Consider the following 27,462-nt stretch of genomic DNA (forward strand, 5'->3'; position numbering starts at 1 on the left):
GCAGTGCTTTTTAAGGAAAATCTAAATTACTATCTTCTAAAAACTGTGCCAGAAAAATATCATTATCACATAATGCTGATGGCTTTGTGTATTCCATTATGTGGTGACCATGGAAACTTTGTTCCCTTGCCACAGAGCTCCACCAGATAATCTAATCCTGCACTTAGGAAAAATATCAAAAGATTCTGTTCCATTGAAAATAGGACCCAGACATAACTAACTGTTTTATTTCTTCATTTATCCACAGTCTGTAAAAAGATCCCTTGAGTTCTAAATTGTCTCAATTGTCTCAGTTACCACAGTGGGGAATAAATGTTCAAACTTAGAATTTATAATTTTTGAGGTGAATTAATTTTTAAGCAACTTTGCTACTGAAGCTCTTGAGCATCAGCTGCCCCTTGCTACATCTTCCCACACCCTTCAACTACACCAACAAGGCAGTTCTGATCAATCTGTAAAAAGATTTTAAGTGCTGAAAATAAACCAACCTGAAATTGCAATAAAATGAAATAAATTTGATTTAATAAAAAATAAATAAGAGGCTGTTACTGAATTCTTTGTATTATTTATTTTTGCATTTACTTCCCTTAGTGCTTTAAGATAAATTAAGCTGCTGCAGAATTTCCAAGCCACTGCACTAAATGACAGAGAATTCAGTGATCTTTAAAAAAAAATTTCAATCCACCTGATGGGAGACTGTACAGGAGCACAGAGCACATCATACTTGCATGAGAAAAACAGAGTACAGCAGATGCACATTAATTAAAAGGCTACATGTATGAAAGGCCTCTCACTCTGTCTCCTGACAAGTGTGCTGTTGTCAGGGGTTCCTGCACAAGAAACTATTGCTTTAAACAATTCTTCCTCATACAAGAGCTTCTTTGAAGTGAGAGCTCTCTTAAATGCTCAGCAAAAAAGATTAAGAGTAAAACCAAACCAACACATGACTAGAAGCCAGGTAAGCACATTTTCTCCTTTCCATGAGTTAAAGGTTTTATAAGAACAAGCCCTGATTCCCCTCTTGGAGAGAGAAAGAATGTCTTGGTCCTGACATCCAGTAATTCATTTTGAAAAATAACCACCCAGGTTGCTTAAAATAAATATTGCCTAAAAGAAGATGTCAGCAAGAAAACAGATGTTTGCCCAAAATCCATGTCACTGCTGATGGCAATTAAACCCAGCTTCCTCATCTGTGTATCTGCAGGGCTTGTTTACCCATTCCCCAGAAGTTTGGGATTCAAGCCCTGATGAAGTTTCCAGCATGTTCCAGCCCCTAAAACAGGGAGATGGAGGGAAAAGAGCAGCTCCAAGCCCTAGCTCACTGTGCATCCTCTGCTGTTGTGGCACAACAGGCACTGACTGCTCCATGCATTCCAAAATCACAAAATCAGAGAATCACCAGGTCGGAAGAGACTTTCAAGATCATCGAGTCCAACCCAGCTCCAACAGCTCAGTTAAACCCTGGCACCCAGTGCCACATCCAGGCTTTGTTACACACACCCAGGGATGGGGACGCCACCACCATTCCAGAACTTTATCACCTTTTCTGTGAAAAACCTTTTCCTAATATCCAACCTAAATTTCCCTTGGTGCAGCTGGAGGCTGTGTGCTCTGGTTGTGTCAGTGCTGCTGGAGAGAGAGCCCAACCCCATTTGAGTACAACTACCCTTCAGGAAGGTGTAGAGAGTGATCAGGTCACCCCTGAGTCTCCTTTTCTCCAGGCTGAGCACCCCCAGCTCCCTCAGGGGTTCCTCAGAGGGTTTGTGTTCCCAGCCCCTCTCCAGCCTCGCTGCCTCCTCTGGACACACTCATCTCAACACCATTCCCAACCTGAGGGGCCCAGAACTGGACACAACACCCAAAATCTCACATCAGGGATCAGGAGTAATAATCCTGATCCTACAGAAGCTCACTGCAAAAGCCCAGTGATTACACCTGCACTTCTTATTTGAAAGGCATTCTAGAACAGCCAGATTCAGAGCTTTGCTGTCATTGCTGTACAGAACACAGAGCCTTCTCCTTGCCCACAGAGCCACTGCCAGGTCCCACTCTTCATGTGAAACCAGAAATAATCTCCATCAGCTGACTGCTAGAATTACTTTCCATCAGTATTTTTTCTAGCATCTAAAGCAGGTCCAAAACTGGGAGATGGAGGAATAAGAGGAGCTCCAAGCCCTAGCTCACTGTGCATCCTCTGCACTGACTGCTCCACGCATTCCAAAATCCCACATCAGGATCAGGACTGATGATCCTGATCCTACAGAAGCTCACTGCAAAAGCCCAGTGATTACACCTGCAGTTCTGGGTTTGCTTATTTGAAAGGAATTCTAGAACAGCCAGTTTTGGAGCTTTGCTGTCACTGCTGTACAGAATGTGGAGCCTCTCCCTGCCCACAGAGAAGGAGCCACTGCCAGGTCCCACTCTTCATGTGAAATCAGAAATAATCTCCATCAGCTGACTGCTAGCATTATTTGTCATTATTTTTTCCAGTATCTAAAGCAGGTCCTGAGCTGTGGCCAAGCACAAGCTGGCATTGCTGCTAAGTGTTTAACTCACACACAGATCTCATCCAGTCTAGTGCTCCTTCTCTTTATGGTTTCCAAACCACAGTGGTCTATAAAACAACTGCAAAATATATATAAACATCCCCCAAAGCTGGCAGGTATAAGCCATTGCTTTCAGGAGCTGGCTCTCAAATGTTTTAAATACTTCATTAAGAAATTTGCAAATATAGCAGTAAATTATTTATAAAACATTTCAATTTCATTTGTCTACAGACTAAGAATTTTCTTTATGATAACATTTCCTCCTCAACTGCCAAGCAATAACAGGATACAGATTAGGCTGCAAATTTCTTTCTGAATTGTTGGGTTCTTTGATTTTAAAAGGTTAAAAACCACTTGGTCCTGCCACCCTTTTCAATGCTTTGCACTGAAAGTGTACTATGCAAACTTCAATTACTCTGTTTTGTTTAACCTTCTCCCAAATCTTGCATATTTATATTCTCATGAAAATTCTCACAGTGTCACTTTTAAGATAAGCATTATCTGTATTTTAGGAGTAAAAAATGGCAAATTGTCCAGTGCCCAAAAGTTCACTGCAATTTGGTTTTACAACAGATGCCAAAACAAAAGACCTAAGTATGGAAAATCCAACTGCTTACTTTGGTACATAAATGGAAACAGGGCTCATTTGAGATTCCAATCTAAAAAGAAACATTTTAAGTAATTTAGATAATAGAAACTCACTTACATAAATATTTCTCTTTAGAGACTACTACAGAGAGCTTATAAACAACTGTCCAGAAAAAACTAATCTCCAGTAAAGCTGCACATTTTTTTACAACTTCTGACTTTTGCCCTTTGAGTTCAGATTATCCCCCAAAGCAGAAGCACTTACCTATCTGATTCCTTGAAGGTCTTCACTAGAGTAGAATAAATATTCTGTTCTTTCCTTAAAGCAAGGATCAGCCTCTCATATTCAGCTTCTTTATTTTCCTGAATGAAAAGAAGAACATTTGGGTGAGGGGACCCAGCAAATTCTGTTCCAACTCTGAACAAGAAGGATTATATTGAGCCCCAAATAAAGGATGAACATATCAGACACTCCGTAAGTCAGTTTTCTGCACACTACAAGCTGCTGCTTCACTTGTGTGAAGAAAAGAAAATGGTTTATCTGCAGTCTTACCCACAGAAAGGATAATATTATTATTATTATAAGAATAAACATAAACTCTTATGGTACATTCTCAGTAAGGATCCACTAATTTCCCCAGACTTCTTCACTCCAACACAACCAGAGAGTCACTTTTTCAGCAGGAAGTAAAAAATGCAGCTATTTCATGGAGTATTTTCTTGCACTTACTATGTAAAAGTATCTAAGATATCAGTCATTTCCAAAGAGAAAATAACTGGGATATTATAGCAAATTTAGATGTGTTAATATCAGGCACAAATTCTGCCTCTGTTAAAGAATTTTTGGTTCTCTCTATTTTTTATTTTGACTCAAAACTGAAAGGAGGAACAAAAAAGGTGCCACAGCTAAGGGAACTCTTCAGAGATACTAAATCATTAGTGAACAGATCATTAACAAGGAAGAAACCTACACCCAGGAGTTTTAAGCAGCTGTTATTATTCCAACTGCAATTCCTAAGGAGGAAATTGCAACCAAAAAAAATCAGCTACAACAGAATCTCGTTAGTTGACACCAAAGATGCAAAGACTGCTAATTTGAACAATTCAGTGCTCTGCAAAGTAAACAGCACAAAAGCAAGGACAACCGGTGTTTACTTTTAATTATTTACACTCTTACTTCACAATATGCCAGCAAGCATGTTAAATAATATTTTGCAAGTGTAATCAAGCTCAGTTAAGGGAAGCTGCCGGGCAGGTCCTGCTGCAGCTCCCACCACTGATGCTCCAGAGTGTTTGAAGGAGTGACCTTGCCTTTGGACCGGTGCTCCATGCTCAGCTGCCATCATCTTCCTTGAGAAAGTCTCATTATCAAAGAAATGAAAAAGCTTTCTCCACCATTACTGTGTACCAGTCTAATTATTTTAACTTTGCCTGATGCTTTTAGAAACCTTGATACACCAGGCTGCAAACAACATAAAAAGAGACAGGAAATGTACCTTCAAAGGCAGCTCATTTGTTCAATGATCTGTCCACCATGATGCACTGATGGATCAGGCAGTGATTCAAAAATTTAACAGTACCTAAAGGCTGCATCTAAGAGACATTTCCAGGTTCTAGTGCAATTTAGACATTAAATACTATTCTGTATCAAAGTGAAAAATCCTGAGCTTCACATCTAATTTATTATCTAGATGAGCAGAGAAAGAGCTCCCAGCAAAGCTGCTGACTGAGCATGGAGAAACACAAAAACAGATGGAGGTGGGTGATCCAGAGGCCAGTAATAAAATAATCTCATGAAAAAAAAAGTTTAAAAGTACATCTTGCAGCCTAAATTAAGGAGTCTTATCAACGTGCTGGAATCTCAGCCTTTCAAGAACAGACATTAAGCAAGAAATACATGGGTTGTAATTTAAGTTGGAGAAGCTTGATCACAAACACTGACCAATGACGTAGAAAGCAACAGGAAAAAATTAATCTTTTTACTTATTTTAGTTGTTTCACAGTCTGTTACAAGTTCTAGTGAACTCCTCCATATGTCTGATGCAAACCTTGCAATTATTACTGAAGACACTACAGAATTCTACCCTAATTAAAGCTCTTTCTGCAGCCCTGGCAGAGCACTGTCATTGTGCAGTTAGTGAGCACAAATGAGGGAAGGAATGGCTGCTGCATGAACAAAGCAGCGCCACACACAAACCCTGTTCCTTTTAGGATTCACATGTTGGGTTCTCCATTTGTACCAAAATCTCAGTAACCTCATGAAATCCTCCTAACTCTTTCTGCCAAACAGGAGACATAAGCTGTTTCTTAATTCCAAATGTCACAGGCTTTACACAAATTATTAAATTCTAAATTCAACTACCTGGGTAAAGGTTAGCAAAATCACGAGGATGTGTTCCTGATTTTTTCAGAATCTTTCATGAATATTAAGGATGAGGATTTGCAGCATGAACATCCCTTTTTTTTTTGTACATTATTACTGTCATTTCTAAATAACACGTAGGAGTGAATTATTTCAATCAACTCCCCGACGGTACACAAAACATAAGGCAGCTCTGACTGTAATAGACTGTAATGCTGTGGGAGTTAATGAAACATTAAACCTCTTGACACATGGTGTGAGGGAAAATGTGTTAGAGGAGATAGCTGCAAGACATCCAGGACCATATTGCAGTGAAGGATTTATATTCCCGTGAAAGGAGGCAATCTAATATGTTAAAGTCTATATTTAAAGTCTGAAATACTATTCCTAAGTAGCAGTGGTGGAAAACATAACTTATTTTCATTAAAGGTTCCTTAGATTGTAAGCAATGAAAGCAAAAGGTTTATACCCCCCACAATAAATAACTTATTGGCAATGTCACATAAATATCTGGTTGCCTCACCAACCCTCAGGATCATTTCAAAATCTCGGAAGGTTAAAGAATAAATGACTGAGAGGGTATTAGCTATACCTCCTCACTGATCCATCCATTCATCCATCACTAGAATTTGGTCATTTCTTCCAATTTCTAAATTCCTTGTCTGCAAAACACATTTAACTCAGACTTCAGAGATCCCCCAGTCAGAAGTTGCCAAACTCCCCTAATTATCAATGCCCTCACTCACTCTCTCTAGACCATGACAGTGGCTCAAAACCCAAACTCCAAAATCAGAACCTGTAATTTATCTTTCCTGGCCTGGCTAAGGCACCCTGCAGAGCTCTGGGGTGTTGGTTGCTTTAAAATTTATCAATACATTAAAATAAACTACAAAGATCTGCTGAAAGAGAGAAAAGTTCTGTATCTCTCCAATCAATTTCTTCAACTTTAAAAGCTCAGTGAGGCTGAAGAGCCTGGTTTCTGTCCCCTCTGGTGGGGAGGATCCAGCTGTGGGTTTGTTGAGAGTCAGTGCAGCACAGCAAAGCCATCCAAGAGTGGCAGGCAGCCAATGAGAGCAGAGCTCTGGCTAATCTGTGTCCAAAAACTGGTGATGAATATGCCCAAGTGGGTCCTTGCAGGAGAAAGGTGACACAGAGGTTGAGCTGAGAGGACAATGGGCTGTGATTAGCTATTGTTCAGTCACTGAGTGCGCGGAGCAGAGAATGGGCTGTGATTAGAAGGTGGGGCTGGGTGATTTCCTGCACTGCTCCTGCCCTGGTTACCCACCTGAACAGAGGGAGGGCTACACAGGCACCTCACTGTTTGATTTCCATTAATTCCCTGTGATTTTCCATCCTAGGTCCCTTTGTGACACAAGTGAGGTGCATGCACTGCAGTTTGTTGTGCACAAGTGGAATTTCCCCCCAGCCTTTCCCAGATCATTTGCTGTGTCTGCACATTCCCATCACTGGGATAAACCTTCACTGCTGCCCAGGCAAACAGGGCTGCAGCTCTTTTTCTCTGAGCTGGTCACACAACCAGGACTCCACATGTTCTTGTCCCTCCCGTGGTTAATTATAGTGCCCATCACATTCATCATCTCACCACCAGACTGCTCAGAATGTGACCCAAACACTGCACTTGTATTTCCTTTGCCATTTGCTCCCTTTATTCTGAACTTCCTTGAGAAAGTCTTGTTAATGACTGACATATTATCAAAGAAATGAAAAAGCTTTCTCCACCATTACTGTGTACCAGTCTAATTATTTTAACCTCGCCTGATGCTTTTAGAAACCTTGACACATCAGGCTGCAAACAACACAAAAAGAGACAAGAAATGTACCTTCAAAAGCAGCTCATTTGTTCAATGATCTGTACACCATGATGCACTGATGGAGCCAGGCAGTGATTCAAAAATTTAACAGTACCTGACTTATTTTTTTGCTAGAACAGAAGGTAAAGAGAGAAGGAAGTACTTCTAAAACTAAAATTTTGAATTTTGACCTCTCACTTCAGGTACAAATCTTTTCAATTCATGGCATCAAATAAAGTAATGGGCATATATTGCTCATCCTTTTTAAATATATATATTTCTGTACAAATTCTTCTTTGCTTTAAAGCAGTTTTCTTCTTACCCTGGACATGTTTTCACTCCTACCTGTATTTATCCTCACATTCCATTTATCTCCTGTGGTCACCAGCTCTGTGCAATCTTTCCCCTTATCTATCCAAAGTACACAAACTCCTCCCTGCACCTCTCTCCAGAAATGCAGATATCCTCCCACTCAGTGAATTATGGCTGCCCTAACCACCAAAAAAACTCCACCTCTTTATGGCAGGCAAAAATCTGAAAGTAGGGAATTTAGTGATGCCATATAAATTCATCAGAGCACAAAACATGGTGAATTACAACATATATCAGCCAAAGTCAAAATTCTCTTCAATTTTAAGTTCAGGTACTTACCTGCAAATGATCAGTTATGCAAAACTCACCTCCAGCTCTCTGACTATCTTGATAATTGACTGTTGAGTCTGTGCAGCACATTTCTCCTTTACTAAACCCTCATTTTTCAGCTCAAGTTCTTCATTAGCTCTTAAAAGGTTCTTGCACTTATTCTGGAGCTCCTGCAGCTCTGCATCCTTTTCTTTAACTGTTCCATCAAGTCTCTAACAAAAGAAAACAAGTAGTTTTACAAAATTTAGTCTAATTTGAAACTGCAAAATACAAAACCTAACAAAGTTCAGAAGAATATCCAAGGATGACCTGGAACATGTTATTTACACACCCCACAAAAAGAGCTCAATTTAAGATATCAGAAGTGAAACAAAATGATAGAAAGAAGCTTTCCCCACCTATGTAACCTTTTCAGTATTAAAAAATGAAGTCAAGGCATGCACCTTTGTCTCCAGGTACAGAGCAACCTCATCTCCTCTCTGCATTGCTGAATACCATCACTACTTTTTTTACTCTGTGAAAACTGAGCAGGGCCCTGTTACCATTCAGACAGGAACCTTCCCATACAGGACATTTGGGGCTCCCAGAAAAGGAGATAAAATATTTCAGTATCTATTCATCAATTTCCACTTTGCGCACAATAAACTGAAAATCATGAGCACTTCAGAGCTTTTACAACAGTGACAATCCTACATAAGTATTAGTAAAGCTTTCTTCCCCCTCTGTCCACACGCTTCACAAAACCCTAACAAGAAATCCTGGGGAATGTCACACACTCTGTAATTACAGGTCTGTTCTGCAAATACAGTATGATGAGAAGTGAAGGATTATCTTCAAAATCAACAATAACTCCAACGACAAACGTGATTTTGTAATAATTCCCCACACAAAATCAAATGATAACTTTCCATTTTTCATTTCAGAGTAAGTCTACCTACCTCAAGCAGCAGATCCTTGTGACTGACACTGTCTGTCAGCTGCCTTATAACAAGTTCTTGGCTCTGCAGTTTCTGATTGCTTTCACTCAAAAGAATATTGTAATGGTGTTCAACTGCTTTTTCTTTCTCAGTCATTTCACCATGTAATTTCTCTAGTTGATTTCTAAGGTCCTACAAAAAAAATGAAACTGAATATGCAGCAAATCAACTTTAAAGAAAGTTTAAGACTAACAACCCACACTGTCACTGAAGAATGTACTGAAGCCACTTTCTCTTGGCATAAATGAATACAATTAAAGAAAGAACAACTTTCAAATGAGATGTCAGTATTTTCTTCCATAAATCTAGGTTGTTGTTTAAATGCTTTTCATACAAAATGGCTGTTCTGCAAGGCTGTTGGGAATATTATGCACATAGATGTTGTCAGAATGAACATTCATTTCTGAGTCAATTTACTCTCTGGCTAGAAATAGGAGAAAATTGCTTACAGGTGATTCAGTTTGTCATTTGCCTTTTTTCTCATCACACCATGAAAATTGTTGCACACTGGTTACTCTGGCATCAAACAAAAGGTCAGGAATGTTAAAACTTTTTTCTTTTGACAAGAACACAAACTTCAAATGACCAACCAGGTCAAGCTCATGATCAGAAGGGATGAACAGAACTTGATCTTGACTCTGGCTCTGCTAATTACTTCCTGCAGCTCCAAGATTAGCTGTATTAGTTCTACATCTTAGCTTCCCAGCACAGAAATGTGGATATTCTGCTTCTAAACCACAGGAAAAATCTCTTTCAACAGCTTCTACACAGCAGCAAGTCCCAAGGACTCTGAAATCTGTTAGGAACAACATGGAATGCTGCAATGGAGGAGCAGCAGCCCCTGGGCTGTACCAAGCACAACCCCAGCTCTCCTCTGCAGCCCCACAGATCTGTCCCACTCCAGCTGAAAATCCACAGCTCTCCATGGGCTTCCAAAGTCTGGCCACCTGACAAAGCCTTGGCTCCCAAGAAGTAACATCAAACAATTCCTGTTCCTGACATTCCAGGACAATCACTGCATTATGTGAATATATGAGATTATTAGCATGGATTTATAGCCAGCTCACAGATAGAGTGGAAAATATTCAAGAGCACAAGGCAGTAAGAAAATTTCCAACTTGGCTTCTCTGTCCTTCCACTTTCTCTCCCATCACCACTGTTTTGTGTCACTTCCAACATTTTTGCTGGTTGGTTGAGGAGTTTCAACACTGTCAGCTGAAGGAGACACCAATCTCATTTAATAAACTTTTCCTCTACTGCACACATTGTGTGGAAGAAAGAGAGGGAGAAACTTGTAACACAGGAGCTGTTACCTAAAATTAAACAATTAAAACTTGCAGGAGACTTTATACTATCTAAACTTCTGTTCAGACCCAAAGAACCAGGTAACACAGCCTACATCTTCAAATAAATGTTTGCTATTTATTCCCCAAAAGGGCCCATTTGTGAAGTAGCATGAGCCCTTTAAATAGTTTGCACATATGGTAGTCACTAATAAACTTTATTTTTACCTCCACTGGGATTTAAAATTTAATAGTTGTTTCTTATTCTAAGTCCAAAGAAATAGCACTAGTGACATTTTAATTGTAGCCTCTTTACAAACTGTTTTATGTCCTTTCCTTGACTTAATTACCTTGCTTCATGCAGGTTCACATCAAATCCTTAACATCACTTTATTACTTCACTGTTTTATTTCTGTTTATTTTGCACATTAAATGCAAAATGTCATTTACAAAGCCTTTTGGTTTACTTTCTTCATTTTAGCTTCATCTCCAGGATTCAGCTAAGAAACACCTAACAGCTCCCAAAACCCCCTCAAATGTTATTCAAAGAATGATTACACCCTGACCCTCAGTTCTACAAACTGATTTTTTTCAGGAGCAAAAGAACCACTTGCTTGACTAAGAAAACTGAAGAACAGCAGAAACTGGTCCAAGTTTTGTCTAGATACCCAAACTCTCCAATATGTTCCTGTTTTTCCCTAACTGCTGCCTATAAATACAAACTGCAGTGGGAAGCTCTGATAATTGCAAAGGCTTTTGGCTCCAAGTTGTGGAACTCTTCAAGTGGGTCACATTAAACCTGTTCCCACACAGCACTGCAATTGGAAGCAAAGGATCAACAGCAGTGTTATCACATTCCCTGTGCTGCAAAGGTCACTCCTTGGCTTTTTTAAATGTTATTTAATGCTATCATGTGACTGAGTGGCTTGAACTGACACATTACCTGTAATTAAACTTCAGGGGACTTTTCAGCTGGCCTGCAACTTCAAGTGACCAACACTGTGACTCTTAGTGAAAACCACAAGCAGCTTGAGGATGACAGACATGCAGAGTTAGAAAGATGCTGCTGCAACAACCTGTTATCTCATCTCAGTGCTCCTGGTGCACAGCACCTGCCAGGTGCAGAAACCAAATTTCTGCCCTAAAACAGCAGAACTCAGTAATGGCCAGGTTTATGGGCAGAGCTGGACTGACAAGGGATGTAATTGTGGATAAAGCAGAAGAGCCTGTGTGAAATTTCCAATTTGTTCATAACTTTGCCTCTCCTATTTCTGCCCCCAGAACTCCCTAAATCCTTCCCAAGGCAAGCTAAAGGTAAGACTGAAAATTACCTTCTTTGCATGAGCTGGAATTGTGTAACACACCAAACTATCCATCACTGTAGCAGCTTGCTTGAACTCATTGACCACTCAAATTGTCTGGGAGAAAATCTATTGGTTTCTATACATTGACTAGCAAGGGTAATATAGTACCTACAGCTCTCAGAGCATAAACTTTGCAATTCTCTCTGCCAACCTTTTCCCCAAGAGACTTCCCTATGATTAATGATAGCTGAACTAAGAAAAATGAATGTGAAACACTCTAATATAGAAGACTGGAGCAGATGCCTCCCCCTCCTTGTCAGATGAAAACCAGTTTGGTGAATAATTAAGTTGTGAAGCTCCAAAATCTTCCTCTCAGGCTAAACTACAGCTAGGAAGACTAAATAATAAATTCTGCCTAATGAGTTATTATGCATTTCCCCAACCAACTGATCAAATATGAATATCTAGTAAATACACTTGAACTGTCTACATTTAGGCCTGGAGAGAGAATGGGAAGTGTTTAGTCATGTAAATTTGAACAAACTTCTCAAGGAAGAAGCATTCCAGCCCTGTTACAGGCACAGCACCATCACAGCCATGAACACATCAAGGATGAGATGTTTATTCCTCACCAATAGTGTGTAAAAATGAAAGTCCAAAATTTCTTGTTCCAAAGAGCTTTAAGTGATGTTTAACAGCATCTGGATAGTGATGCTTATTTGGAAAGCACAGAACAGAAAGAGCTTTAAAAGCTCTTTCAGGTATCTTTTAAAGCTGCCCACCCTAAGGCAGGAACATGGTTCAAGAACATCTAAACCCATTAATACAGGAAACTCCTAAAATTGGACTAAATCTGTGATCTGGATGATCAGCTCACATGTAACAATCTTATTTGATTTAGTTTCACCTTCTTCCTTTCCAGGACAGTAATGCTCAATTCATGTCCAGAAAACTGGGTTTACAGCAGGCCCAGAAATACATTTTAGGGGGAGCTGTTTGGGGATTTTTAATGAATATATGCAAAATTTAGCATTACCCCAATTACAGTACATGGAAAGTCACTGCAAATTTCCCTGTGAATGAGTGAAGAGCTAGAGCAGCAGTTCATTACAGAGATTGAGGGCATTTTTTACAGTTTATACACTTTTTTTGCTAACTTTATTCCAACAAAATAGAAACACTGATGAATAGGCATCTTGGAGCATAAATAGAACTGAGTTTTTAAGGCTGTCTCATAAAAAGTTTGCAGCAGATCACCGAAGCAGCCTCCTATTTGTCAAAGAGCAAAATCTCACAGCATATTGTTTAACTCCCACATATCTACTACTTAATGGGCAACACTTCACAGGCAATGTGGTTCTATCCAATGTACTTGCAGCTCTGAAATTGAAGCAGCTGTTCTGCAAGGAGTAGGAAATAGGTTAGGGATATAATTTTTATAAGACTGCTCATCTTTTGGCAGGAATGCTTTTCCCCGAGGAGCTCATCATTTACATGAAAAACTTGGACATAATGGAGTCAAACAGGGCTTCTGTAATCCAGCTAACTTCAAATCCCCTAGCAACTCCCTCCTCAGTCCTATTTTTTCTGTCTTTCCTGTACAGTTATATTCTAGCTGCCCTGAGAGATGAAAAAAAAAATCTGAATAGAGAAGACAGTTAAATATAAAATACTTCAAATCAATAAATGTTCTTTGTGGCTGTTTCACTGACAGCAGCGATCTGTTCTCACTCTCCTTAACCTCAACACCCCAAAGAAATCTCAAAGCACACCAAAGATAGAGATTTTGTGATGGCAGCCAAACCACAGTTGACAATCAAACAAAAATGCTTTAAATTGGGAGTAGGAGGGGGGAGAAGAACTTCATTTATTTGCAGGTAAAGAGACCCCTCTGCTGGTTTTAAGGAATAGTGCAGGAGCAGCAATTTCCACATCTCCCTGCTTTATTAAGGTCCTTATTTAATAATGGAACCAAAACATCTAGTGAATAAAGACAGGCTCATTAAATCTTTTATGTAATTTAATATAGCAGGAGACTAATCCCTAACTGAGGAGGATCAGACTGTGGATGCAAGCAGGACTCTGCTCATTATGCAAATGCTGCCCTCCTGGAAGCAATGGTGAGAAGACTTTAACAAAATCCACATGACAAAGCATTCAGGTGAGAAGTGGTTTGTGTCAAAGCCTCAGCAGAAGGTGCATCCTTTTTCCAAATGAAGAAAAGGAGAAACTTGGTCATTCATTTGTTGCATCAGCTGTGAGTGCTGGGAGCAGGAGAGCTCATCTGAATGCCCACAGCAAGGTAAAAACCCTCAAGAGAATATCAAGCAGCAGAATTAATGAACAGCACCTCATTTTTATGTGAAACTGTGATCAATTAATCCTGTGCTTTGGGTCTTTTACAAGCAGAAGTTATTTAAAACACAGCCTTCACAGTGACCCTGCTAGGAGAGCAGAGAGCAGGCTGATGTTTGGCTCCAGGTCACAATTAGAACAAAGTTTAAGAAATTAAATTTAAGATAATCTATAGACATGCAACAAGAAAAATATGGCAGAAATGTAAACATACATCATCCTGATGTTCAGATTCTCCCACCAGAAAAACTGAATCAACAGTAACCATCTACCATTTTTAAAGGTTAATGATTTTTTTTCCTAGGACCTAACTATCAAAATTATATTTAAAATATTATTCTGTGCAGATTATGTGCCAAAATTTTCCTCAATCTTCACACACAGCATTAGGCAGTGTCAGGCATTTCCTTCCCAGAACTTATTTAAATTAAAAACCCAATTTTGTTAGAAAAGGACCTGCTGAAGCACTGAATGATTTCTAGACTAAGAAATAAAGCAAAAACGTGATAATAACATTAATGGTTTTGTCACTTCTGCTCTTCTGCAGCTGTGCTTCATCCAGCTCCTTCTCCATTTTCTCTCTTTCCAAATTGAGATCACTCAGCTCCTGCCCAGTGACTCTGATGATTCTCTGCAGCCTGCGGTTCTCAGCGTCCTTGCTGAGGTTCTCCGAGCGCAGCTCTGCCAGCAGCGTCTCCTTCTCCATCAGCAGAGCCTGGTAATCTGCAGCTCCCTGAAACACACACAGCATTCAGCCTCCAGAAAGATGCTTGTGAAGCCTGGGAGTCTTTACCACCATTATATCCCACAGCCCTGCTCCTCTTCCCAGTGTATCAGAATTGGGGTGCAAAGCAACAGTGAAATGACAAAACAAGAAAGTGTAACACTAAAAACTTCCTCTAGTGATGTAACAAAACTTTCCATGACATCCAGTGCAGGCTGAGGAAGTCTGAGGGGCCAAAGAATGAGACAAAGGTTGACATGCAAAGGAGCCCACAGTGTAAACAAGGTCATGGCAGCATTATTGATTCACAGAGCTTTAATTACATCCAACTATTTCTGGAGTAGAGTCCAGTTTCAATCTGGACTAGGGCAGGAAGTTACTGATTCTTTCATGGAATCACAGAATTAAGGGTGGAAAAGACCTTTAGGATGGAGTCCAGCTGCCAGCCCAGCACCAGCACCGTGCTCACCACCAACCCACATCCCCAAGTGCCACAGCTGCACATTTTGGGGATGGTGACTGCACCCTTCCCCTTGGCACAGATCTATTTTGTGCTCCACCACACTGCTGCAAGTGGCCCTGGAGCAGAGCAGAGGTGACAGGAGCAGAGGGCTCTGCAGCTCCTTTTACTCACAGAGAGCTGCCTTCGGCTCAGGGCTGGAGCTAAGGAGCAGAGTGATGAGGAGCAGGACTCACTCTGCACTGTGGGCTCTGTGGGCAGCAGGGATCAGTTGCACACTTCTTAAACTCAGAACTTTTTAAATAAAAAAAAAATCAAGTCCCTTTTCTCCTTCACACACAAAAGCATTACTAAATCACATTTTCACAAATAATTCCAGTATTTTATAAATAGTGGTTTCACGGTTATTGTGTAAATAAATCCAAGCAGGTGTCTCACATCCAGTTCAACTCTAATAGGAAGCCTGTACTGGCACTCTACTTTTGGGGAAAAAAAGCCTCAAGATATTTTCAGCTCCCCAGATATTTATGTCTTTATTTTTAACTTATTCTGATATTGCATGTTTCTTCCTTAAAGTTGGTTTAGATTCAAAAAACAGAAGAAGAAAGAAGATAAGTTATTTTAACGTTCTATTGTTCAAATAATTTTAATTAGGATTTTTTTTTCAAAGTAATAAACATTAAAAATTTAAAACAACATTTTAAACTGATTTCCATTCCTCTGCTTTCAAAGATAGCAAGCACTGCCTGCTGTGTGGAATTACAGAGAAGGGAGGAGCAGGAATGGGGGAAGTCACAACAAATTGCTTGTTCTTACCTTGAATTTTTGGACATGTGCCTTGTGAGTTGCCTCTCTTGCCTTAGCCAATGAAGCATTTAACTCTTCAATTTCAGAAGCCAGCTCCTCATTCTTTAAATAAAGTGAAATGAATATTATGTAGAAAAGTTATTTCCAAGGGATGGCAATGCAGTAGTTTCTACCCCATCTCATTAAACATTCATCCAACTACACAAAACACTTACAAAAACACCAAATACATCATAGTAAATCTTATATAAAGAAATTCTTGCTCTTATACACTCACTAGACTGCCTATCACTCAAGTGAAGTATTTCCCACTCTTCCACACAATCTGAATTTCAGCTGATGTTGACCTCTCTCATTTTAGCTGCCTTTGACAGCTCCACTTACTCAACAACATAAAATACCCCTCGGATCTTCTAAGTGGTGCTCAGAGCTGATAAAAATCAGTATGCAGCTGAAAACATTTTTCTTCCAGGCTCTTAAGGGAGGAAGATACTTAACTGATACTTTCTCCTCTCTCCTTCAGTCCAAGAGCCCAAACTGCAGACAGGCAGAACTGCTTGGAGAGGTGACAGCAGTGACAGGGACCCACTCCAAGCCTCCTCATGGTGCCAGTGAGATCAGACCTGCCACACACACACAGCACCCCCTTCTCCATGGTACTTCAACAAACCAGCAAGTTCATAACGACCCTCACCTCTTTTTCCTTTGCTTTTAAGGCAACAGTTAGTCCTTGGATAGTTTTATCCCTTTTCAAACCATTCTTCCTTTCGACAGCAAGCTCATTTTCTCTCTCTTGCAGCTCTTCTTGCAGGGACTAAATTAGATTATGTGAAAGTTGCATTAACTTCCCACTAAGAGATACTGTAACTGCACATTAATAAGTACACTCTCTCAGAGTTCTTGGAGTTTATTACTCAGATTATCAATATAAAATACAGTTCCCAAAATGAGAGGCAGCATCTTAAAGAAGTGCCTGGAATTTTGTATAAGAAGGGAGCATCAGCTTCAATATTTGATGAGTGTGTGTATCAGCTTTACTGAAAATTGCTTCAAAAACAGGAGGGGTTCTCCTGTCACCCCACATAAAAGAGAATTTAGCAGAGGACCTGCTCTACTTCCCCTGGAGTCAGGGCCTCTGTACCTATGAAAGGATAACAGAGGGAGCCCAACACACTGAAAGGGGTCAAGGAAACAGGAGCAAAACTGGAACTTACCTGAATTTTTTTTTCAAAGGAATTTCTCTCATTTTGAAACTCAATTCTAAGAGCCTGTAAGAACAAAACAGTTGTTATGGCCACTTTCATTCATTCTCAACACAAATACACTCATTAAGCATTAAAGTGAAGCAAAATGAGCTTAAAAACCCTGGGCATGAAATAAACCGGCCCAAACTAAAAAATAAAAAAAGAAACTAGAACAAAAACTCTCAAAACATGTTCTTCCATGCATGAGACAGAACTCAGCACTTGCTGAGTTAATAGAGGTGCATTTTTATGTGACATTTATCTTTGTCAGCAAGATGCTTTTATCAAGAGAGATTTTAATTAGCACTTTTCCCTGGGGAGGTGACAGAATTATTTGTTTTGGAAAAGTAATCATACATAAAACCAGAGTTGTGCAAAGTATTCATCAGAATATTTTCTCCAATACTGCCCTCAAATGATCATATGCACTGTGTCCACCTCCTGTGAAATGATTAAAGATGATGCTGTTTTCACCTTGACACACAAACACTCTTGTGAAACCAGGGGGTTTCCTGGCATAGATTGATTTAATTGCAAGCTCACCCAGAACTGCAAACTTTTACTACCTCTAATCCATCTAATCATAAAAGTTTCTTGACACAGACAAAAAATGTGTCTATGTACTGAGCTGAGCAATATTAAGTTCCAAAAAAAATGGGAAGAAAAAAATCTCAGATGCTTGACAGCCTCCATAATTAACTTTCTTAATTCCGCCAGCTTTAATTTTGTCTTTGAATAACCAATAGAAAAAAAAAGAAAACAGCAAGCCTCAGGCCGTGTTTCTACATTCCAGCTTTCAGGATCTCTGTCTTCCTATTTATGAGCCAAGTGAAATAGGAGACTGATGCTTGTACCTTTTGTAAGCTAAAGGGCAAACCTGCACTTTATTTTATGAGAGGTTTTTATGCCTACCTCCCTTACCACAGCTTTTTTTTTCCAGCCCATAACAGCAGAGACACTTCCCAAGAACAAATTCTCAAGTCACATTCTGAACTTTTATAGCAGTTATGTCATCCAGTGAGGGATCTATTAACATCTAGGATTTCTCTAATATATATTTCTGTAAAGCAACTGCACTCTGTCTATTCCACAGGCATCAAGTCAGTGGGAAACAAAACCTCTCACTGAGGGAATGGATAAATAAGGATGAATATTGCCCACCAAGCCAAGCATAACCCATGAATGGTAATGAACTGGAAAATGGAGGAGGAAATAATATTTTTAAGAATCAGCTGATGTCACTCACATAGTGTCATGCATAAAACCTTTAAAATCCTACCCCCCATGAGATTTATAACACATAATTCATCAGGCAGTGTCCTCACCTCTATCTCACTATCCTTTTCAAGCCTCAAGGCAATGGTAAGTTCTCTGATTTTTTCTGCTGGCAAGTTCCCATCAGAAGATCCACTCTGAGCCTTTTCCTTCTCAAGGTGTTGAATTAAAGCTTCTTTACTTTTCAGTGACAGATTCAGTTGCTCTATAAGTCTAAAATTACAAGATTTTAAGTATTAATTTTGCACCATCTACCACCAATTCTCCAGCCATTGCAGTGAATCTTGCAGACAACTCTCCTAAGTGAAGACTCAAGACAATACTTGTAGAACTTAAGGAAGGACTTTCATAACCCTGGCAAACCTAAAAATGGGCTCTAATTTTAACATAAGCAAACAGGATTGTGCTATCTGCAAAGTGCTCATTCTTATTTTCCTCCAATACCACTTCAAATATCAACAGTTAAGTTTCAATATTTTCCTTACTTTGTCCTTTACAGCACACACAAAAACCTTATTAATCTATTTCCTTTCTTAGCCCACACACCACATCCTTATGTGCCTTCAGCAAGTAGCTCTCAAGCAGTTTCATCTAAATTTGTAACTAAGTGGTTCTCATTTCACAGAAACAAAAAAAAAAAAATGAAAAAACCATACTAAAAACAAGTCAGGTCAGTGCTGTTGTCATCTCAACACACATCTTCACACTCCCAGTATTCCAAGAACAATAATGATGTTTTCTGGCAGATCTGAGTGTTACACATGAAAACTTTGCAGCATAATCTGCCATCACTGATTTCTTGTGTTTTGCACCCTGGATTGTATTTCTAACAGTGTTTCTCTTCCCATTAAATTTACCAACCTGACCTATGAGTTTATGTTTCACATATCCTGACCCTTTCAGGCTTTCAGGGAACTTTCAAAGGTGACTTTGCTGCACAAAGCACTGAACTGGTTGCTGTGTTGCCATTCACTCCATGGGTGGCCAGCAACTCTCCTGTACCCAAGGGCAGCACCAACCCAATCAAAGCCAAAGCTGTGCTGACTCTTCACACTTTAATAAAGAATTCCAGCAGTCAGAAACATTACTGGCAACACTTCTGACCTGTCTTTCTCAGCTTCTGTAACCTTGTCCACATCCTTGGCAGGGGCATTGATAATTGAAGCAAGTTTCTGCTCAGCAGCAATTCTCAGAGCTTTCTCCTTCTCTGTCATTGCAAGGGCTTTTTCCACCTCTTCTTGGGCAGCTTTAAGATTCTGAAATTAAAACACACAATCCTGATGCCTCTAAGAACTAAATGTTCATGAATTTTTTCACATACAGAAGTTTCTTCTACCCAACATATGTCAGGAAGTTTAATTTAGGAACTTTTACCAAGTATTTCAAGTTCTTTGTAAATGCTTCTGAACTCTGTGTCTGGATTAATTTTCAAGATTAATCCACTTTCTATAGTACAGAAAAAAGGGAAATTTGTTTCAAAGAAATAAAAAATACCCTAACTGATAGCAGAACTAGAAACAAAGTGCCCCTATGCTATCGTTTTAGATTTAGCAATTATAAAATGGTTTTGTCCCACTGTCCTACTACCATAATAAATAGCTACACTTAAATGAAAGAGGTTAAAGAAGGGCTTTTTTGTTCAATAAAATTAATATTCCCAAGCTCACTGTAGCTAATTGGAACTCTCTCCAACACAATTTATAATATTGTGCAGGAATTGATAAAGTATGAACCAGACATTTTTCTCTTGAACAGCAAAGGAAATGGAGATAACAACCAGAGATTTCAGTCAACTTCCTCAGGGTGACCCAACTGAGAGATGGAGAACACCAAAAAAAAGACATACATAAGAAGTTGCCACATACTACATCAAATTTGATTCAGATCTTCATTTTTACACTGCAAGCTTCCTGCTGTGCTCACCCAATTTAGTGTCCTATGAAATAAAAGCCTCCTTGTAGCCTAACAAGCCATTCCCCCCTTGCCTTCACATCTAAACTAAAAAGCATCTTTTTGGGGGAGGAAGAGGAAAAGCTCCTTCACCCCTGAACTTCCCCACTCAACCCCTCTCCTGAAAAGCTGTTTTGCCAACATTCACCTGTCAGTCAAGAACTCTGAAGGAAATTAATCTTTGTTAGCACTCCCTAGATTTATATAATTACATGGTGCTGTGTAAACCTGTGACTAAAACCACACTGCAGTGTTTGAATTCATAAGCAGAATAAAATTAATGTCAGAGGGCAACACTACCTTTGGGCTACAGAAAATATCCCATCACCATGAGATAGAAAATCTGCTCTTCAGCCTATCAGATGTGGAAAACACCAGCTTGACTGCCTGATCTGGGACAGAGGAAGCAATTTAAGAACTTCTCTACCAATTCAACAGCACAAAGAATGATTTCAGAAATCCCAGTTACACTAAAGTGAATAAGAGGTCATGCAAATTCCTCTTTCCCTCTCCTTGAAGGAACTCACTCAAAGGGACTTCAATCATCCTTGTGGGTCCCTTCCCTTTACACTACAGTTCCCCTGTAAAGTAACCAGAACTCAACAATAAATTCAGGAATAAACTGGCTCAAGCACAGACAGTGAGGAATAAAAAAAGACATTATGAAAATATATGCTGACCACAGTATCAAATCTCAGATAACAGTACAAAGACAGCAGTGATTCCTTATTATTCCTTCAGCTGTGGTCACTCACCTCTTCCAGAAGGTTTATTCTGCCAGTCAGCATTTCCTCCATCTCCTGCATCTTCTTCTGTGCCTCTTTTCCATGCTGCACTTCAGCATCACCACCCTGGGCCAAGCTTTCAACTGCCTTACTGAGAGAAATAGCACACACATAAATCCCAGTGCATATCAACAGGGAAAACATTTCAGGTCCCAGAGGCTGATGGATTATGCTCAAGCATCTTCCACCTTCTCTGCACCTGCTTATCACTTTAAGGTTCAATACAAACTTCTACAGACCATGCAGCAATTTGGGTGCTGTCTGTGAGTTCCACATAAAAGCCTTGGCACAGTGGATAAAGAAGCATTTTAGACATATGATGAAAAAGTGAAGTATTTCCTTTCTACTTCTAAAGCTTCCAAATACACTATAAAGCCTCATCAGAGCTGTGTTTTCTACAGGAAGCAGCACTGGGATAAACTGAAGACATGGAGCTGCTGAGATCTCTCCATCTGCATTTTCAGTATTTGTTAACACCTTGTGAGAATAGAACAGGTAGTGTCTCCTTACTCAACAGTAGATGAGCACTTGTTCATGACTGCCACATCAACTTCCCTTTCTAGCATGACCTTGTGCAAGGTTCCCTTCAAAGCACAGCAACACCCTCTGAGCAACCTGGAGAGATCAAACAAAATTCATCTGCTCCAGGAAAACAAAGAAAATTCCATTGCAATTGAAGCCCATGGGGCAATCAACAGCTGCCAGCCTGGATTAGTTTTAAACCAGAAATTTCTAAGTGTCTTTAAGATCCTCCAATTCCTAAAGCACAAAACACACAGAATCACATAGAAACAAATCCTAAAAAATGGATATCAGGAAATAAACTGGTGCTTACTAGGCCTTGATGAGCAGCTTCTCCCTCTCCCGCAGCTCACGCTTCAGACTTTCAATCTCAACTTTCAGCTCAATGTTCTGCGACAAAAGAATGAAAATATCTGCAAAGAACTGGAAGATCACCCATCCCAAAAGTTAGTGTGTAGATTACTTTTTGCTTGGACCAGCAAATATAAAGTATCATTGGGATAAGAATAGATGTTTAGCTGTTAAAAGACATATTTTGCAAGGTTCAAGCATTCCAGAAAATATCAGTAGCATTAAGGACCATTGCACTCAAGCAATACAAATCCTTGCACACACATTTAACTGCTCTATTAGGGAGTACTGCACTTCAGTTGGGGAATTTCTAGGGTTTCCAAGCCTATTTTTCTTTAAGCTCCAAGATTTATTATTTTTTTCAAATCTGATTTTATCAACTACAGAGGTTTTTTAGTAATTTTAGACATTTTTTTTTATAGCTTGAGGAAACCTCTCATGAGGTAATTGTACAAAGAACTCCTTGGCCAGGAAGCTGACAAACACTATTCCAACACATCAGCAATTACAAAAAAATCACCAGTGGGGAAGACCAGGCAGCAATACTCAGCTGCCACTGTGATCTACCCAAACATCAATTCATGTTCTTAACTACTGAAATATGCATCAAGAGACACTCAAGTTTCCATTCCATTATGGAAAAGAGACCTGAGGAAAGCACCTCTTTAGGTCACTTTAATTTATTACTGAAAAGGATAAGGCCAGAATAAAATAATCACACCAAAATTTTCAATAACAAAAAAAGACTTAAAAGTCAAGTGAAACAGACAAAATCAAACAAAGAGACACAGTTCCAGGAAATGGTTCTAAATGCCTACAATTTTGTAGATTTCTTCAGTGGGACCATCAAACTTCTGCTGCATTCGCTCCTCCAGAAAATAAATACGAAGTTTCAGGTTGAAGTTTTCTTTTTTCAGATCAGTGATTTGCTGTGAAAGAAGAAAGATAATGAGAAAAAGGGAAAAAAAGGCAAAATCCTAACCTTCAATAGTTCTGCTTTTACCAGTGCAAGACCAGAATTCCATCTCCTCAAGACAGTTAAACTCATACATGCATGTGAGTGACACACACATGTCCAATTGTGAAGGTGCTAATTAAATATATAATAGCCTTGTGCCCTTTGAACTATTCCCTAAAGCATCAAAATACTGACTGACTTGACACAATGAGAATTCAGGAGAGATTTCTGAATCTAACAACATTAAGTAATTCTTCTAAATGATAGAACTTGAACAAGATACAATACAGTTTCCATGTTGAAACAGAAATATTTTCTAAGCAAAAGCCTGGGAAGGCAGTTTCATTAACAGGACCCAGGTAACTTAATTCACAAGCACACAAGTGAGCCCAATTGAACACCAGTAAAACCTTTATCCCATCCCATAATTCAGAGTGCAATTCTTTGGGGAAAAATTGCTTATCACTTTTAACCTTCCTTGTAGAAGCAGTAACTTATTTGATGGTTTCATTAAAGAAAGGAGTCTCCCTCTAAATTTTTTTAAGAGATGAAGCATAAAACATTCATTCAAATAAGTCTTATGTCCCCTGCCAGATGCTTTCAGCAAATGGAAATCTAATATGTTACAGAGCTACTAATAAAATATTTATGTAGGCTTTTCCAGAACACTACAGTGCTATTTGTAAAAATTATTAGCAATACAATTTCCAAAATATTCGCCTTGTGAAACCCAAGATTACTTTCTGTAACTGCACTCAGAACCTGCATCTGCAAATAACTGTTCAGTTTAATAATCCCTGCCCAGAAAGCTGCCTTGTCATTATTCACAAAAGTGAAAATCATCTGAGCAATTGAAAATCCTACATAAACTTTGTGGCTCACTCCCACACCCTGAAGGAACCTGTCAGTAAATCATTCCCAGCAGTCCCTGCTCATTCATAAAAAGTCCAAGTGACAAAAACACTTTGAAGTTGCACCAGCTGAACTTCTAATTAGTCTCCCTACATTCAATATATTTCTGAGTCAAAAGGAAAAAATAATTTCAAAAGAATTCAGCATTTCACAACTCTTGTTACATGTATTTCAGTGGCAACAGAGATAAACCAAAGTGCTTAAGGGTAATATTTTCAAAAAGCAAATGCAACAGACTATGCAATCATAAACCAAGGAGTGAAACAAATGCCATCTCTGATGTTCAGTTTCTTGGATGAATGTTAGAGCACACAGACAATTTATAAGTTATTGCTTAATGAAAGAAAACATGTAAAATGTGAGAAAGCTCACACTGCAAAAAGATTTTAAAAGCAACCCTCTGAACTTATGCATTTGAAGACTCCGTCTTACTTCCTTTATGCATTTTGATTTCTGTACTTAAACAAAAGTAATGACAACCAAGACTGATATACACACTGCACAGAATATTCCACAGCATGAGCAGCATGGCAGCAAATCCTAGCTCAGATTAGCTCCTCTCCAAGTCTGCATGGAGCCAGTTTTGTTCAAAAGAGATTTGTCAGCAGTGGCTGTGGTTTCACAGCACAACAGTTTCCAACTATAAAAGGCTGTTTAGACGTACAGCAAAACTCTAAGAGGGTTTGGAGAGACAAGAAAGAATCCCACAAATATTACCCAGCTCCCTTATTTGATATCCATCACCCCCTCTGCTCATGAACACCTCATTTCCCATAACAAGCTCTTCCTCAGAGATGCTTTTCACTCTGCCCATGTAATCATGTTTTCTATGATAGAATGATTACCTCCATATAGCAACAAAGTGGGGCTCCATAAATAATTGAAAAACCTGCATCTCCAACATTATCCAGCTCAGCACCTTCCCCAGGTATGAACATTAAAGGACCTTTCCTACATGGATTCACCTTTTAGCCCACTTAAGGGTCATTACATCCATCCTGTTCTCTCTGAGCTGCAAGGCCAGAGCTCAATCTTTTCATTACATCCTTCTCACAGCCTGTATGAGTAACAGAGTTACAGAAATAAGTTTACTGGTGTTTAATGTATACTCTTCTTCCTTCATGGCAATGGATCTCTGAGCTTCATCACACTGCTGGCATCCATAAAAGCTCTCATCCCATGGGAAGTTTTACAACTCAGTTTAACAGGAGGGGTCTGAGCCCCTGCTCTACATCACACAGGACAAACAGCAACAGATTTTTCCTTCTTTCTGCAACTTTCTTCCCCTGTGCCCAGGAACCCTGCAGACAAACCACTAGAAAAATGTATATTCTGGACTGAGGTCTTTGGCACACACCACAGTAAGAGATTTTAAGCACATGCCAATGCCAAGGCAGTGTCTGTCTACCCCAGCCAACACACAGAAACAACAGAGAAAGGGAAATAAATACAGACTGCAAAAAACATCCTTCACCCAACAAGCTTTAAATTCTGAGCAAAGAGCAGAGGGGATATAAGGCCACAGGAAACTGAAAGAGTTTGTAAGAACCACTCATTTCAAACAGCACTGCCACAAAAGGTAGCAGCAGCAGCACACTGAAACTGCACACTCTTGGCACAGCCCAAAGGCAGCAGCCACAGCCTTTATCTCTAGCAATCATCTCAGATTTTATATTGCCTTCCCCTCTGCAGCTTCTTCACACAACAATAAATACCTCAAAAGTTTTTCACTCTAGTCCTGAATGGAGAAGTTGTCCTGCAACACAGCCCAATCAAATCAGCATTCAGCAGACATAAACAACTGTCTAATTCAATTTAAAAAGCCAATACAGTTAACATATTTTTAAAATCTAATGTTTTCCTTTATATTCTAGTAAGTGCCAAAATACTTTTATCTCCAGAATTGTCACAATGATACCAGACTTCTACAACACAAGCATTCCAAGCATACTCATACTATAAAGTTAAAAGGCATTATGCTGCAGTCAATGAATTAAAAAGCCAAATCCCACACTAACCTAAATGAAAACAAACTCGATGCTTCCCTGAAATAAATCAGCAACAGATGTGCAAACCAAGTTCTGATGTTTCTGGTGAGCTGCAGGAACTTCTGAGCAGAGGGTGCCAATTTTGTTTCACAACTTCAGCACAGCAGTTGGCTGCTCTGAACAACAAATTCCTGCCTCAGATTTTGAAAGCAACACTTAAGAAACGGAGGTTCAAAGCATGGACAGGGACATTCACCTGGACACACCTCCAAAAGATGTGTATCAACTGAAACAAATTAAGAGTCACCACTTCAGCCAGCATGCTGGAAATATCTTGGCTATAAATCTGTCACTGAGTCTTACATTAAAAGTTCTGCTTACATTTTCATAGTCCTTCATGGTCCGAGCTCGAGCTGGTGAGACTGTGTCTTCTGCCACATCTGGTACTACTAGACATTAAAGAAGACAGAACAAGTTCAGACAGCACAATCTCTCTAAGTAGGGCTTCAATTTGGCAAAGGTCTACACTAATCTAAACATAACAAAACCTTTAGGGAAGTGAGAGAGGCACTGCTTGGCCCTTGTTTACATTACATGTCAGTATCCACATTCCTTTCTGCTCACGCTAAGCTGTCTATAACTTAAACTCCCAAATTCCATCACCCACTAAATTATGATGTACACTGGAATCAGGCTATGTGAGGTGCGCTGTCAAGAATAAACCCTCAGAGCAAGAACTGGATGATGCAGAGCATTCAACTCCCCTAACCATGAGCACAATGTGACCAGGCAGCACGGCCTCAATGGATATTCCGAGTATTTTAAGTACAAGCCGCACAAAACCGCTGATCATCTTATATAAGGCTGAATGCCCTAATGACCGCACGCAGCCAGCACACAGCAGTGACGGCGGCAGCTGCCTGCCTTAAAAACTCTTAAATTACGTCAAAAAGCGCATCACTTAAAATGGGGGGTTTTGCCTTTTTTGCCGCGAGTTTGAGGTTTTATCCGCAGGTTTGGGGTCCAGCGCGAAGCACCGAGCGGGGCAGGGATGTGCGGGCTCCGGCCGCGATCCAGCCTTACCTTGTCGGCCGGGCGGGCCGGGCTGGGGGTCCCCGCGGGAGATGTCCGGCAGCTGGAGGGCGCTGGGGAAGAAGGAGGAGATCGCTGAGAGCACAACGCCCGCGGGCTCGTCCCCCTGAGCCCGTCCGCGGCCGGCGGGCCCGGCCCCGCCACACGCCCCGCGCTGCCCAGCGCATCCCCGCCCCGCAGCTCCCCCGTACCTGCCCTCGAGCGGCAGCGGCAGCGTCGGGACCTCCTCCGGCAGTGAATCCATGGATCGGCCGCGCGGCTCCCGCGGCGCTCGCCGCCTATTGTGCGCGGCTTTGGCGGCTTCCCTGGAATTCAAACGCCCGCAATCGCTTCCGCCATCTTTGCGTCGAGCGCGCTGAAGCCGCCGAAGCCGCTGTGGAGCGCGAGGAGGGCGGGCACAATGGGAAGTGAATGGGAGCCGCCATGTTTGATGAGGGCAGGAGGCCGAGCTGGGCGAGCAGCGGCCATGCTGGCTGAGGGCAGAGCGGGGCGGGTACCGGCCGGGCGCCATCTCGAGTGAGGGAAG

General features: G+C 40.3%; 1 protein-coding gene across 3 annotated transcripts in view; it reads right to left on the reverse strand.

Moving 5' to 3' along the window:
* Positions 1-27,462, reverse strand: part of CDK5RAP2 (CDK5 regulatory subunit associated protein 2) — a 70,396-nt gene extending 42,934 nt beyond the window's left edge. For 2 of the 3 annotated variants that reach the window (XM_026795604.2, XM_014269587.3), the window contains exons 1-15: positions 27,128-27,462; positions 26,928-26,989; positions 26,226-26,293; positions 22,805-22,915; positions 21,949-22,025; positions 21,084-21,204; positions 19,483-19,634; positions 18,429-18,591; positions 17,074-17,127; positions 16,554-16,673; positions 15,869-15,961; positions 14,383-14,601; positions 8,888-9,058; positions 7,988-8,161; positions 3,400-3,497 (exon numbers count right to left, since the gene is read on the reverse strand). In XM_026795604.2, the coding sequence (XP_026651405.2) occupies positions 3,400-3,497; positions 7,988-8,161; positions 8,888-9,058; positions 14,383-14,601; positions 15,869-15,961; positions 16,554-16,673; positions 17,074-17,127; positions 18,429-18,591; positions 19,483-19,634; positions 21,084-21,204; positions 21,949-22,025; positions 22,805-22,915; positions 26,226-26,293; positions 26,928-26,989; positions 27,128-27,447 (2,003 nt within the window). In that variant the 5' untranslated portion in view covers positions 27,448-27,462. The remainder of the gene's footprint in view (positions 1-3,399; positions 3,498-7,987; positions 8,162-8,887; positions 9,059-14,382; positions 14,602-15,868; positions 15,962-16,553; positions 16,674-17,073; positions 17,128-18,428; positions 18,592-19,482; positions 19,635-21,083; positions 21,205-21,948; positions 22,026-22,804; positions 22,916-26,225; positions 26,294-26,927; positions 26,990-27,127) is intronic. The other variant, XM_074556054.1, reaches the window with a different exon arrangement.

The sequence above is a fragment of the Zonotrichia albicollis genome, chromosome 21 (genome assembly GCF_047830755.1).
Source record: "Zonotrichia albicollis isolate bZonAlb1 chromosome 21, bZonAlb1.hap1, whole genome shotgun sequence".
Lineage (NCBI taxonomy): Eukaryota > Metazoa > Chordata > Aves > Passeriformes > Passerellidae > Zonotrichia > Zonotrichia albicollis.